Here is a 14,754-nt window from a genome sequence, read left to right as displayed (position 1 = left end):
AAACGAAGCACACCGCTTAATCGATAGAGCTCTGAGTTACATGAGAAACCCGTTTGTTTTCAGAGATGAGATGAGATGAGATAAGTTGAGATTAAAGTTAAAAAGTTGAATAAAATATTGTTAAAATATATTTTTTAATATTATTGTTATTTTGGGATTTGAAAAAGTTGAATTGTTTATTTTATTTTGTGTGGAGATTTGAGAAAGTTGTAATGATGAGGTGAGATGAGATGAGATGTTTTTGGAAAACAAACAAGATAAATTCCTTGAAAAAAATTGGGTTCAATCAAAATTTTTTGCTGCTTGATTCTGGCACAGAATTTGATCATTAGAAAAATAAAAGAAGCGACAAATTATAGAGAAAATATACTTACAACCGTGAATTGTGTAACCGCAGCGTAATCGTTTTGAAAAAAATGAATAAAACATGGGACCTACATGAAAAAAATTAATTTTTTAATAGTGGACCCCACTCTTTTTCAAAACGATTACGCGGCGGTTACGCACTTCACGGTTGTATGTAAAATTACTCCAAATTATAATATATATATATCTACTTCCGGGGATATATTAAGAATATAATATTATTAGGAAACTGAAATATTAATGATAGCTTAAGCTTGGAGAAGACTGCACTAAAACATATATAGCTGTATCAAGTACTATAGTCACAGGGATTATTAACAAGTACTTGTCCCAGACAGGGCAAAGCAGCCATTTGAGGGAGCAGACAGATGGCAAAAATAGACAGCAAAGTGCTACATCCTAGACAATTTTTTTGCCAGAATATATCTAACCCAAGATTAATCATGTACGTAGCTCTACTTAATTTCTGCAAACATGTAGAGAACTTAGCTCTGCCGTTTGATTTTCTTCGCATGAATTTAGCTCAGCCTTCTTTCTGTTTGTCTCCAGTCTGTAACACAAAATGGAATAAATGGCAATGTGGGTTACACAATTCAGACAATCAAATAACATTGTCAAAGAAGCAAATTGAGCTACAGCTAACATACAATCTTAAAGCCAATAGTACAAATAAAGGCTATCATTTCTGTCCAAGCTACAAAAAATGGGTTTCACTCAGATGCAAATTATGCAAAGCAGAGAAGCGACTCCTACCATATAGTGCCAAGTTTCATATGAGAAGATGTACCTGCAGCTAGCTTTCTTAAGAATTAGGATAAGTGTGAAACAAATTGAGCAAACACCAATGCATTGTATATGCAGGTCGTATAACTTAGAAAATCAAACAACATTTTCAAAGAAGCAAACTGAGATGCACATAAACTTTCCTAACAAATGATGCAAAGCTGAGGAGTTGGCTGAAATAGAGAGCATGCAGTGAAGTAATACCGTCATTCTTAGGAATTAGGATAAGTTTTCATAATGCCACCCAAATGATGACCAGTAATAATGGTTAATTTTTGGGATGTGCTGAATCCTTGGGCGATCCACGCTTTCTTCTCCGCGTATGCGTTCAATGAGTTATTGCCGAACACTCGTTAAACTAATTTGTTGGACATTTGTAAGATGCTCGATACCTTGAGGCATCATCTTCAACTCCATGCATTTGCTAAACCATAGATTCTCAAGACTTTGCATAGCCCCTTTCTCAATGACTATGCCAATCAACTGAGGAAAATTACGCAAGATCAGACTTTTTAGATGACAGAAACCTGTACGAAAGCATAGCCAGTTTCCCACATAAGCATTGACAAGAGTAAGCCTACGCAGGTTAGGTAGCGATTGGATGTAAGGAAGTGGGTCTTCAGGCAGTCGTGACCAACTTAAGAACAAAGCCTTAAGGCTCTGAAGTGAGAAAAACCATGGTGGAACTTTGCCCAATTTCCCAATCAAGTTAAGTCTCCGAAGGTTGGGAGGAGGTGATGATAGTGCATCCAGATGAAGGACTTCATCCTCACTTGAAGCCATTAACATTAAGTGGCAAAGGCGATTCAACTTTTCAATTGAAGAGCACAGGACCCTCTCGTCCACTTCTCTTTCTTTCCTAATGCCAATGCAAGTGAGTTGGGTCAGTTTCTCCACATGTCTCGATATAGCATCATTCACTTTGACAAAATGCAGAACTTGAAGGCTCTTTAAATTTCTCACATTTGATGGTGCCGGTGATCCATTTATGTAGTTGAAATCATCAACTAATTCAAGATTGTAATGGCACACGATCAAATACCTCAAGTTTTGCAAATTGCATATTCCTCGGGGAAGTGCCTTTACTTTTGTCTGAAAAAGATTTAAACTCTGCAGGTTGCGAAGTCTCCCTATGGATTTTGGAAGCTCCTGTATGCAAGTTCCCTCCAAGTTCATGTTTCTTAAGTTGAACAAATTCCCTACTTCATCTGGCAACTTGCGGATTGGTACATATTGCACATCTATGACCCTTAGAAGCCTAAAACCAGATGGAAGTGAATATAGAGATGATGGAGAGTCAATTGTATCGAGGAAAACAAAGAAAGATCGAAGCCGAGAAATGCATGGCCATGACTCGAACTTCTTGTCACATTTTTTAGTCGACAATCGACGTGCCCCATTCTCTCTTAATGGTTCGCGGCCATCATGTATGAAACAAAGTTTTTCTCTTTCTGACTTCGTGAGAGCAAGTTCTCGCATAAGATCGTGCATCTTACATGATTTTGGCCGACCAGATGAGTTCTTGACAACTTGAAGCATGTTTCGGTGTCCAAGTTCGATAAGGTAGCTCTCACCAACTTCTTCTGGTGTCAGGCCTCTAACTTCTTCTATAAAACCTTCTGCCATCCAGAGCCTGATCAGTCTATTTCTCCGTATCAGATAATCTTCCGGGAATATGCAACAATACAAGAAACAATGCTTAAGTCGGTATGGCAAATCATCAAAGCTTAGCAACAACACGCTCTTGACTACTTCCAACATTGGATTGTTGCTTAATTCCCAATTCAAGCTATTCAAAACTGTTCTCCATTCCGTTTCAAACTTCTTGGAGGCCATCAGACCTCCTAAAGCTACAATTGCAAGTGGAAGGCCCTGGCATTTGCCCACGATGTCCCTTGCTATGAATTCAAGCTCGAGGGGACAGAGATTAGCAGGATTGCTTGAGAATGCTTTCAGACAAAACAGGGCCCAAGCCTCATCCTTTCCCAATGGTTGAATATGGTGAACATAGGTTTGTACTCCAAAGGAAGACGAAGCAATATTTTCTTTCCTCGTTGTAAGCAACACCCGACTTCCAAAATCACCATCTGGGAGTGATACTTTAATTTCAGTCCAAAGATTCACATTCCATACGTCATCTAAAACAACAACATACCTTAAAGGCCTTAGGAAATTAGCAAGCGTCTCTACCAACTGTCTGAAGCTCAAGGTGTTGAGATCCTTCGGTAAGAATTCCCTTGCAGCTTGGTAGAACTCCTGGATCATACCCCTAAGCAAGTCTTCAATGACATAAGTTTGGGACACCGAGATCCACGCATAGCAATCAAAATGTTGCTTCACTATAGGAGTATTGTAAACACTGGCAACAAGAGTTGTCTTACCTGAACCACCCATGCCAACAACTGAAATAACAGCGCGACGTGGTTCTTCATCCATCAATAACCGTAACAACGTTTCCTTGTCATGCTGAATCCCAACAAGCTCTTCGTTGCCCGTGAAGAGAGCCGACTCGCGAAGGTTCCGAACCCATTTTGGCTCATCATGGAGGGTTACGGTTACCCCTTCGACATGATGAACAGCATATCGCTGGTGTCTCTCCGGAATAGACTTGGTGATAGTACTGATTTTTCGTAATTTGATTGCAAGGCGATGCCTCAGCCAAATGTTCGGAAACTCGATGATTTTCTGGAGCAACCGTGTGAATTTGAGAGATTGTTGTGGCCGACTGATATGGTACATGAGCTCGTCGATGATGTCTTCGACATCGTATGCTACTTCCCTCACGTTCGCCACCCAAACCTTTTCACCTTCGGTGTAAGCTCCTTTGGTATCTGCATCCTCTAGAAAGGACCTCATGCTTGTTAACTCGTGCTTAATTTCGTGAAGCTCATAAGAAATCCCTGCCACCAAGGACACCTCGTTCTCGAGAATGGAAATTACTTTGCTAATGGTGTCGTCCACTGGAAAGGCCATATTATGCTATTTCCCCCCCCCCCCCCCCTCGATCTTTTCCCTCCGAGCACTCGACCTTCAATTGTAATTCGAGACATGATTAAGCCGGAGTTCCAGACTCCACACACACAGACCCACGTCGTTCGCGATTTTCTTAATCTAATTGGTTCCTTTCTGTTCAGATTAGTCGTGATTTTGTTTTGTTTTCTCTGCCTCCAGCATATCACTTCTAAGAATACCGATTTCAAATTCAGCATAGAGGGAGGCTGAGTAGATTTTCTCTCATAGAGTAAAAGAGTAATCATAAACACACTAGCAGTAGCAGCCGAATCGCTTACTTCCGTTGATTAGAATCTTAAAGATGGGGATTCGGTCAGTACCAAGTGTGTAAAATGGTGCACTGACTTCTTTCTTTCTTTCTTCTTTTTTCAATAATTGGAGGTGAGAATTTTAGTATGAGATTTGAGAGTCAAAATTTAATATTTACATGACGTTCTAGCTAGTGACAATAAATTATAGTGCATATGCCGTATGGGTGGGTTCTCAGCGACATTATGACTTTTGTGCGTTACTACAGATTTTTTCCAACACGGCATTGACATTTAATAGTAACACTAGGCCAGCCAGTGCCAAGAGGCAGAGAAAACAATAAGATTTGCCCACCTTGACCCAACAATCTTTTTGTCAGGTGGTGGAAAGACAAGATCTCACGTTTCATTCTTTTGAAGAGCATCCCTTTTTTTCTAACATGGCTCCTTTGGACAGTGATCACCCCATCAATTTTGGCCTTTGCGTAACCCGAATATATCAGTTTTTTTAGTTATGATTACTATTAAAAAAAACATAATTCGTAATTTTCATGTAATACTATAGAATTTTCCATTCGAATTGGGTTCATACAAAATTAGGAGTAAAACCCGAAATCGAAGTTGTCCTGAATTTTGAAATTCTCAACCTAGCTCTAGTTTCCGTACATGACAACAGAATGAGCATAAATAACCTCCAAAATTCTGTTTTGATTAGTTGAATGCCTTAAAACAATGACCTCGAGTGGGGAAAATTGATTTGGCTTTTTTCTCCTGCAAGATACTATAGACATTAAGTGTACAATACTTTTTTCTCTAAAGAATCGATCAAATCAGCTATACGTTTCATGCATATGCAACTTTGTTCGTCATAAAAGTTGCCCTTGAAGGTATTATGATAGAAATTGAAAATAAAAAATAAAATTGTGTTCGTTCAAGGCTCAGGAGATTTGGTTTCAGAGACACTGATGTTCAAAGATGACAACCCAATAGTATCAGGACTTTTGAGCTGATCAAGCTGTTTCTTACCTCGGCGAAGTAAGTACTCGATGTAGAGGAAGTTTTTGCGATCTATTTGCTTGGAATTATGACGGAACTCAGCTGACACAATGGATTCAATCTTTTGTCCATCTTCGGCAGATTTTGACCGAGCAGCTCGCAAAAACCCTCTGTATAGACTGAGTACTTGTTTCTGCATTCCAGAAAACCTCGGACCACTGGAGGCTCCCATGGCATCTTCTCGCCAAGTTTGTAACTGGATATGCTTTTCAAACAGAAGAACCAAAAAAAAAAATGCAATCAACACCCACACTGCAGAGCAATACAAAACAGTGTTTATTTGTTTTGTATACTTTAAATGATAACAATCACCAAGGAAATTCTCAAAATAAACTAAAGCAAAGCCTATTTGTAAGCAAAGAGAAGAGAACTCTTTACTTCTTACAGCTATAATGGTTACAAGAGAAAAGTTGATGAATACCAAAAGAACAGAAGATGTCCTATCCAAACTAAGACAACAAATCCAGAGGCTCAGAATGCGAGCACTGAGCATTCAAACATCTTATTAGCAATGTAAGTTAAAAGTAGTATATTATTGAATCAAGTTTCTCATAATGATGTTTTTTCTTTGAGTAGGCTAAGATAGCTTTTAGGGCTTGTGCACAATCACCAAAAATTCATCATAAGTCTCAAATTATACATGTAACGTAAGCACTTATCCACAAATACAGTCGCAACAGATACATGTTTCAAACTTCTAACCGACACATAAGTACTTATAACAAAACAAATCCAACCCACATTCAAGCTTAGGATCGTGGAAGCGCATCCATCAAAAACAGATAGCGAAAAATCCACAGAAAGTATTGAATCATATCAGCTACCATCTCGTTCTAGTCTCTTTCAATCACACAGCGTTCATAGAGGACTTTCCTCAAATATACGGTGAGCTTTACTTGTATACTTACAGAAGCCACCCGCATAGATCCATCGATCCGTGCATGCGTATATGTATAAATAGCATTCAGTCAGACCCATCAAATCAATGCGTTTATGCCAAAATGGTAACTAATACAAACTCCAAGCAATCAAACAAATCCCAGGTATTGGTACGGTGGTCTAACTTTAAGGGAAAAAAATTGACACTTCGAAACATGATGGCAAATAAACATTTGAAATGTTCTCAAAAAACAAAAAAACATTAGAAAAGGAAGTTATTCTCCACAGTGCATATGTCCGAGTCTAAACGATCTGACACAAGATCAAGAAGAATGAACAAACATGCCACAGACACATACCAACTAACCGTTCAGGCAGCCAGGTCATTCGCCTTCTCGTCAAACTACTCGCTCCTCCTCCTCTGCCCTATCAGTAGTGGAGTGTAGGAGTTAGGACCCAAGTGGAGGAGGAATCTCCTACGCCATCTTCTCACCCGGCAACACGTGACGTGACTACCAAATCTCCAAACCTCGACGCTCGAATTTCTTTGCCACCTGATATATCTACTATTTTTTTTTTAACACCAACTCTATCATATCACATAAATTTTACATTCTAAACACTACTTAAAAAATATATAATTTTATTATTTTTATTTTCATATTTTATATTTCCTATTTCATAAAATATGAAGGTAAAAAATTAGAATTTTTCTATTCTAATACGGACAATTTGCATTGATATAATAAATTATATATATTATTTTATACCCATAATCCATATTGATATTATAAATTATAAATAATTTTATAAATCAGCTGCCAAGAGCCCAGTGACTTGATGATATATAGTCTGATTCTTCAAATAAAAAATATGAATTCGAACCCCTACCTCTTATCAAAAAAATAAATAAATATAAATAAATAAATTAGCTAATGAAATAATATATATATTTAAAGAAAAATTATTTTCACCGGCCACTATTTACTACCTCATACTTAATAAAAAATATTCTTATATTCTATGAAAAATTATAAATGTGAGTGTAAGAGTAAATAATGATTGATGCATAATAAATTTCATGTTTAAATTATATAGTATATATATTATTTGTCATAAATCTCACACTAATTTTCTTGTGTGATATATACATGGGAAGACTTTTCCTAATAATAGAATTCACTGCAGAAACGTAATTATCTTTCCATTTTCCTTTTCTGACCTTGCAAATCTGTCGTCGTGAGATTTCTTTCAATTCTCAAATATTACATGAAATCTTTTGTATGATCTCCCAGTTTCGCGTTTACCGGTTGACCCGATTCTTGTCAACTCCATTCCTTCTCCTATAGGAAGAGTAACAGATTTTACACCGATATTCCTCCCCTTCAGAACTTCAGCAAATGATATTATTCCATCTCTTCTATGTTGTAGATTGCTTACTGCCACTATCGACCCACTTGGATTAAGGTTTATAGTCTTGAATAACTTGATGTGATCTTCAAGTTTGCAGTCGATAACTGCAAAATCAATGCTCTTGTATCTGTTTATCACTTCACAAGGACTCCCATACACAAAGTCGATCGTGTCTTCAAGATCATTCTCTGTAAGCCGAGCCTTGCTTTTCTCGATATCATGATCTTCATGAATAATACAAACAAGTCGCCCACTCGTTTGTTTGGCAGCAACAGCTAGTGCTAGTGTTAAGGGAGATATGCCATTTGAGGTGATTTCCACCATTAGTTTGGCCCGCTTTCCAGCTGCCAAAGCTGATATAAGCTCCACATATTTGGGTTCAATCAATCTTGTACTGGTTCCAAGTCCAAGGGTACAGTCGTGGATCTTACACTGGAGACAATTGCATGGGATCAACACATGTGGTCGATAACCTTGTTAGAAGCAAAGATGCTTTTCACCAACAAAATACAGAACTATTTGAATTATTTTTTGATATGATCGTAAAGCAGAGAATGTATTATTATATGATATGCATGCACTTTATTCACAAGTTAAAAGCAATTGGAAGCAGAAATTTACCAGCTGAATGGTGTGTAGGTAAGCTTTCATGGCATCTTCTGGAGACCAATCCATTGTCAAAGGAAATACAAGTACATGTAGAAGACTATCAAAATGGTCAAGTCCAAGATCGCTTGAAAGCTGGTTTTGGGCAAGGACTTGGGGACATACAAAGGCGATGGGCATATGAACAATTTCTTTTTCTTGGTGGCTTATTTTATAGCATTTGGAAGATTGTTTAATGTAGCCAATTTAAGCTTCTTACAACCAATTAGGGTGTTTTGGCAGCCAGACATATATCCTATGACATCAGGACAAGTGGCCGATCGAAAAGAAAACGAGGCATATTGGTTTGCATGTAGGTGAAGTCATGGCAGATTTTGAGCAGTTTCATGGGACCAATCTGGCTTCTTAAAATTCCTAGTAATGAGATAGGTCGGTTGTTTCTAGGCTATTCCGATTTAAGGAGGGACAGTTGGCACCTCCATACGGGCACGCAAAGTGAAACATGGAGACTTGTGGGCTTCAAAACCGAAGTACTTGCCCGAGAGCTTCAAAGCCACTTCATTACGCAAAGAAAACATAGCTGGATGGTTAGTTAAATCAAGACCCAATAACGCTGCATGTAGGGCTCTAAATGAATTAGTATGTTTAATAGCTCGTTCAGTTAAACTGGATTCGTAAAAAAAAAAAATCGTTCGTGAAAGTAAATATTCACTTGAATTGTAAATAATACATACTGGACAAAACTCGACTCAATTTGACTAAAGCTCGCTCGTTTATGCTCAAGTCGACTCGTTAGCTCAATTCGATTAAAACTCATTCATATATTAATAAATATATACATACACATATGTGTATATATATATACACACAAATATATGTAATAACTAATAATATAAGTATACCACTTTTATAATTAAATATATAATATGTAATCTAATTACTTATATTTATATAGTGAATATATTTCATAAATATATTTTATAATTTATATAATAATTAGTCGATAAAATTTAATAATTTCATATACTAGTATATAAAAACCATATATAAAATATATATATACTATCATATTAAGTGTATGTATTAATAATATATGTAGGCATATAACATATTGTTATTTTGGATAAATATCAACTAGTTAAATATTAATTATTTAAAAATTTTTTAAAAATTTATAATTTAATAGAAGTTCTACTTGTTAGTTGTATAAATTTAATATTAGATTTTTTATTTATTTATTTATTTTATTAATTATTAAATCTTATTCAAAATATAAAAAAATAAACAATTCGAACTCGAACTCAGCTCGACTCGAACTCGTTTGTGGGACGAACTCGAACTCGAGTTCGAGTTGAGAGTTTAGCTTATCAAGTCAAGTTCTTCGAACAAAGAATAAAAAAAAATCTCGAACTCGAGTATTTTGAATCGAGCCGAACTCAACAAGCTAAAGACCGGTTCGGCTCGGCTCGATTATAGCCCCAGCTGCATGGTTTAGTTAAAACTGAGTAGTGAGAGCTTTTCCTTTCCTAAATCTCTTTTTGCCGGTCTTTGTTTTTTGGCTTCATGCAGACGTTCGCTTTTTCCAAGGCCATCGCAAGTCAAGTATTGAAATATAATAACCATGTTTCTTTTTTATATGTACCATATATTGGATGATACACTTGAAAAAATCAAAGGGTTCCCGTTCGATTTGCTTCACATACTACAATGCACATGACCGATGCACCTGCTGCTCATGTTGCCGTTTCAAGTTGTTATCGACTCTCTGGGCATAAGCCACTCATATCTGCGTCTACTCAATGTCTTTTATAGCATCCTGCAATGTAATTATGTAAGTGCCAAAATGGAACGACTCAGCATGGTGAAAAAGTGATGGGCAAGCACTATGAATAGCTTCGGAATAAATAACACCAATCATCTACGTTGGCGAATGAGCAGTCAGGACAAGAACCACAAACATAATAGTGTTGGTGAAAAACAAAACACTGCTCCATAGGGGTATCACCTTTGCAAGCCGTGTCACATAAGTTGCAGCCAGTGCTGTGGCCAATAGTCCCAGCCCAAGTGTCAATAGCTGACCGTTTCCTCCCGGTAAACCAACTTCAGATTCTTCTTGCTGAAACATCACCCAAAGAAAAAATTAAAAGGCACGCTACCGGATTGAATCTGACTCTACCAATCATCCTCATAAATGGAAGTTCTTGATCCAAAAAAAGGGAAGAGTCTTGAATTTGATTTGTAATGTGCCGACATGTAATAAAACTTGAGAACTAAAAGGGAAAATAGTAAATGACTGCTAAATCTGGTAAAAACGAGAAGTCTTGCAGAATTTTATTTTTTCTTTTGATAAGGAATCAACTCATCTGAATGATTTAATTAAATCTAGAAGGTTGGAAGAAATTGTATTTAGCCAAGGTAAAAGGCTCACGCCTACTAAATGTAGGCTTTCTAGTTTACCAACCTATTTCTTATCTACTTTACACTATGCCCACCCATGTTAATCGTTAAAAAGACCCTATACCCACCCATGATGCTAATAAGTTGGGGAGTTAGGGCGGAATTTTTCAACAGAAGTGAATAGTGTCGATTAGTTGGTTAAAGTACTGCTGTGATTATCATATCTCTAGCCTATGTTGACTATCTAAAGTAACAAAGACCACTACTACATCTTAGGCAAACAAATCAGTCGCGTGCCTATAAATATCAGTGAAATTATAACAGGCGACACTCCTTCAAGGTATGACATCATACCATATGCATATATAATAGTATATCATTCGTGGATTTAAACTTTTCTTTTCAAATCTCACTTGAATCAGTGAAGAGTATACAATCCAGAAAACTAAACCTTGATTTTCTAATGTCTTGAATCCATAATTTTCCCCAACTATCCATCTTCTAAGAGATGTTTGCCCTATTGCATATTAAAGCTCTGACAAATGTCCACCAATGTACATTTGAAAAATGGTGACTGCACCAACCTTGCGAGGTGCTGTCTCATCATACTTTAGCCCTATTTGTCTGTGAGTGTGTGTGCATGTGAGTGTGTGTTCGTGTTATTGTTAGTATTTTGTGATTAGAATACATGCATACAGGTCTTTCAGCAAGAGGTAAAACCAATTAAAAACTCACAATAACAGCTCGCCCAAATGCACCAGCACTCACGTAAGCCCAAGTTCCTGGAAGCATCCCCAACCAACTGCACAAAAATTATTGTTTAAATTTAAATTAAAAAACAGTAAGATAGGAAGGACTTTACAAGCTCGTATGAAACCTATTACATCATAACTTATCATGCTGAATCCTATCACATTGTGCTCTTAGTTTGGTACTGTTTCTATCTTATTTATTCACCATGCATCGGCCCAATAGCAAGAATTTATGTTGGGAATTGGTAAGGAAGTTATGCCTGGTTTTTTTCTATAGGAAGAAAGTTATGCCTAGTGATTCAATAGATTACTTTACATAGCACAATCCTCCAGTCTTGGCTAGGTTACAAATCAAATTTCCTCATTTTGGCATCACCACAGCCTCCTAATTTTTTTGTTTTTGATAAGTAATAAGAGAACCACAGCTTCCTAATTCTGAATCGCATTCTACTTTAACAGGCAAAGTTTAATGAATGGACAAAATTGAACATCCCCCTTGTGTGTGTGTGTATTCTTCCCCCCATATATATAAATATATAATATTTGAAAGAAAAAGAAACAATAACTGGAGCCATGATTCAGCAAACAATGACTAGCTAGCCGATGCATAACACAGTCACATTTTAGCTCTTTATTTGCTAGCAAAGATTAGTCGATATAAACATCTCTATGAATTTCAAGCTAGAGGGGAAATTGTTTATAAAGTCTAGAGTGAAATCATCTTGAGGAATTCAGATGTCCATAAGCATGGCATTTAACTTCAGTCACTATAAAATCCAGAATCAACATTTAGAGTAAAGCAAAAACAATATTAGGCAAAAGCACTATAAGTGGATCAACAAGAAGCACACCTTCCCAACACATACGGTACAAACTTCACAGACGTTAATCCATATAAATAATTCCCCAGAGAAAATGGAAGTAAAGGGCTCAAACGAAGGAGGGTAACAATTCTGAAGCTATTTTCCCCTATTGCTTTGTCAATTGCTAGAAACTTTTTGTTTCCTTCAACAAGTTTAAGAATTCGCTCACGAGCAAAATATCTAGCAATTAAAAAGGCCACACTTGCTGCCACCTGAAACAGGATGAAGATATGAGAGAGAGAGAGAGAGAGAGAGAGAGAGAGATGGTTATCATTCATTGTTCTTTCTAACTTGCAAAAGAAAATGACTCACCGTGCCACTGATAGAGACAATGATAGTGCCAATAACAGAACCAAAAAGAAGACCAGCTGACATGGTCAGAGGAATGGCTGGAATCGCAAGTATCTAGGAACATAAACTATTCAAAGTCAGATTTATCAGATAATAGTGTGTGCCTGTGTGGGTGTGGGTGTGGGTGTGGGTGTGGGTGTTTGTGGTGCCATACTCAAGAAAGAGTTTTGAGTGCATACTTCCAATCCTGCATAAACCGCTACAAATAAAGCATATCCAGCAGGACCATAACCTGTTCAGTGAAAGAACTTTATAAGATTAAACTAAAAAGTGCATTCTTCTCTTAAGATGAGCTAATAGTTATATTGTTGTCCAGATACTAGCTGAAAATGTTGATATCAAGGGATGAGAAGAAACACGGTTTAGGAGTGCTTTTATAACCAGAAAAAAAAGCTGAATTTTTTTTCCACCCTAGTTGCTTCTATGGGTAATTTCTCAAACTATCTTCCAGAAAAAAGCGAATGAGGGTATTCGAGAGGGAAACTTTTCACGGGAATGCAAAGTTCCATTTCCTTTTCCTTTTCTCTTGGATAATTGATGCATACGCAAGCGGTCTTCAACTCATGATCTTAATTTCCAATCCATTCTTATGAGGGTAAGGAGGTGTCATTTGAACTATAATTTATTGAAAGGGGAAAGCAATTACATGCACAAAATCCCATTTTTTCTTATTTTTTCTCTTTCTCTATACTATACCTATAATCACCTTACGGGGAGGGGGTGCCTAGACAGAGGCACATGTAGACAGATATATCAAAGGGAATCCTTTTAATAAGGATTCTTTGAAATGTGAAACTTCATGTATGCCAACCATCCCGAAACACTGCACTTATGCCAACCATCTCGAAAGATGCACTTATATGGCTACTAACTACTAAGGATGTAATTATCATACCCAGCGGGATTACATACTGCTTCGACCTTCTGCAGTACTCGAATGGGTCTTGAACTTCGACAAAAATAACACCAACAAAGCAGATTCTAAAAGAATATACCAATTTCGTAGAAATCCTCAAAGAATTCTTGCAAAATATTAATCACCGAGACCCAAATCCTAATAAGAGGCAAGAAAATTATCACTAACTGAAAAATGGGTCCAAAGTTCTTCCACAAAATCCGTGAAACCCGAAGTCACAATTCCAATAGCGATCAATAAAACCGCCCCGAGTTCACATTAAAAAATGTCAGAAGAGTATTCTTGCGAAACTGCAATCGATTAACCAGAACTCCAACATTAAACAATAAAATTATCGCCAATTTCACATAAAGCCTTAAGAAGACGTGGAACTTTAATCAATCAACAGAATCCACATCAAACTCCAGCAAAACATCAAAAGAGTGGCAGAATCTGGAGAAAATCACATGGATAATTCCAGCAGAAACTAACAAAATCCAACCTGAATTGACAATAATTCTCAAAGGGTACAAAACTCTAGCAAAATTACCGTCAATAAAAGTCGAGAATTGACTCAAGAAAGCGTTGATCTGGTCCTTATAGACATACCCAACAGCGGCAAAGCCACCAACAAAACCCACCAACAACACACCAGCCAAAAGTGTACCCTTAAACGCAGTGTCACCCTCCATCTCCAACCCACCCTCATCGCCATCACTTCCTCGCTTATCACCACCTCCACCTCCACCTCCGCCGCCTTCTTCTTCACTCTTTGGATTGCTAAAGAACCACCTGAGGCTCTGTGGGGCAGTGCTGGGAGCAGTCCTGCTCCTCTGCTTCTTTGTCTGTTTCAAAGAAGAGCATGGAGTGAGGAAGTGGAAGCGCTTGTTTGGTCTGAAGCTGAAGAGGAATGAGGAAGAAGAAGAAGAAGAAGCAGGAGGAGGAGGAGGAGAAGGAGGAGAAGAGAAGCTGAAGAGGCATGGCGGTGGAGGTGGCCTGAGAGTGAGGAGGGTGCGCATTTTAAGGAGTAGGTGTGGCGTAGGATATGAGATGAACGCTCCAGTAGAAGGAATTGAAGAAGTAATGCCATGAGTGATGAGAAACGTGTGTTTAGTTTTACGTCCATGGGTTCG

General features: G+C 37.5%; 3 protein-coding genes across 5 annotated transcripts; all 3 read right to left on the bottom strand.

Annotated features, from left to right (window-relative positions):
* Positions 1-601: 601 nt before the first annotated feature.
* LOC109001409 (disease resistance protein RPM1) lies at positions 602-4,122 on the bottom strand. Its single transcript, XM_018978671.2, has 2 exons — positions 1,354-4,122; positions 602-916 (listed from the first exon to the last, which is right to left on the bottom strand). The coding sequence occupies exon 1, from the start codon at positions 4,120-4,122 to the stop codon at positions 1,486-1,488; it is 2,637 nt and encodes an 878-aa protein (XP_018834216.2). The 3' UTR covers positions 602-916; positions 1,354-1,485.
* Positions 4,123-5,284: 1,162 nt separating this feature from the next.
* Positions 5,285-8,667, bottom strand: LOC109020183 (succinate dehydrogenase assembly factor 1, mitochondrial-like). Of its 3 annotated transcripts, XM_035688864.1 has the most exons (4): positions 8,379-8,667; positions 7,567-8,189; positions 6,704-6,907; positions 5,285-5,670 (listed from the first exon to the last, which is right to left on the bottom strand). In XM_035688864.1, exons 1-2 carry the CDS (start codon positions 8,541-8,543, stop codon positions 7,596-7,598), a joined length of 759 nt encoding a protein of 252 aa, XP_035544757.1. In that variant the 5' UTR covers positions 8,544-8,667; the 3' UTR covers positions 5,285-5,670; positions 6,704-6,907; positions 7,567-7,595. The 3 variants fall into 3 exon arrangements, with proteins under 3 accessions (XP_035544757.1, XP_018834218.1, XP_018834219.1); XM_018978673.2 differs by lacking the exons at positions 7,567-8,189; positions 8,379-8,667 and having other exon boundaries at positions 6,704-6,914; XM_018978674.2 differs by lacking the exons at positions 7,567-8,189; positions 8,379-8,667 and having other exon boundaries at positions 6,712-6,907.
* A 1,299-nt stretch (positions 8,668-9,966) lies between these two features.
* LOC109001408 (TVP38/TMEM64 family membrane protein slr0305-like) lies at positions 9,967-14,752 on the bottom strand. The gene is made up of 7 exons (XM_018978670.2): positions 14,172-14,752; positions 12,906-12,958; positions 12,688-12,780; positions 12,364-12,587; positions 11,496-11,562; positions 10,369-10,479; positions 9,967-10,179 (listed from the first exon to the last, which is right to left on the bottom strand). The coding sequence occupies exons 1-7, from the start codon at positions 14,638-14,640 to the stop codon at positions 10,156-10,158; spliced, it is 1,041 nt and encodes a 346-aa protein (XP_018834215.1). The 5' UTR covers positions 14,641-14,752; the 3' UTR covers positions 9,967-10,155.
* Positions 14,753-14,754: the final 2 nt, after the last annotated feature.

The sequence above is a fragment of the Juglans regia genome, chromosome 1, assembly GCF_001411555.2.
Source record: "Juglans regia cultivar Chandler chromosome 1, Walnut 2.0, whole genome shotgun sequence".
Taxonomy (NCBI): Eukaryota; Viridiplantae; Streptophyta; class Magnoliopsida; order Fagales; family Juglandaceae; genus Juglans; species Juglans regia.
Note: the sequence above shows the minus strand (reverse complement) of the source record. Positions and strands in the feature narration are given on the sequence as shown.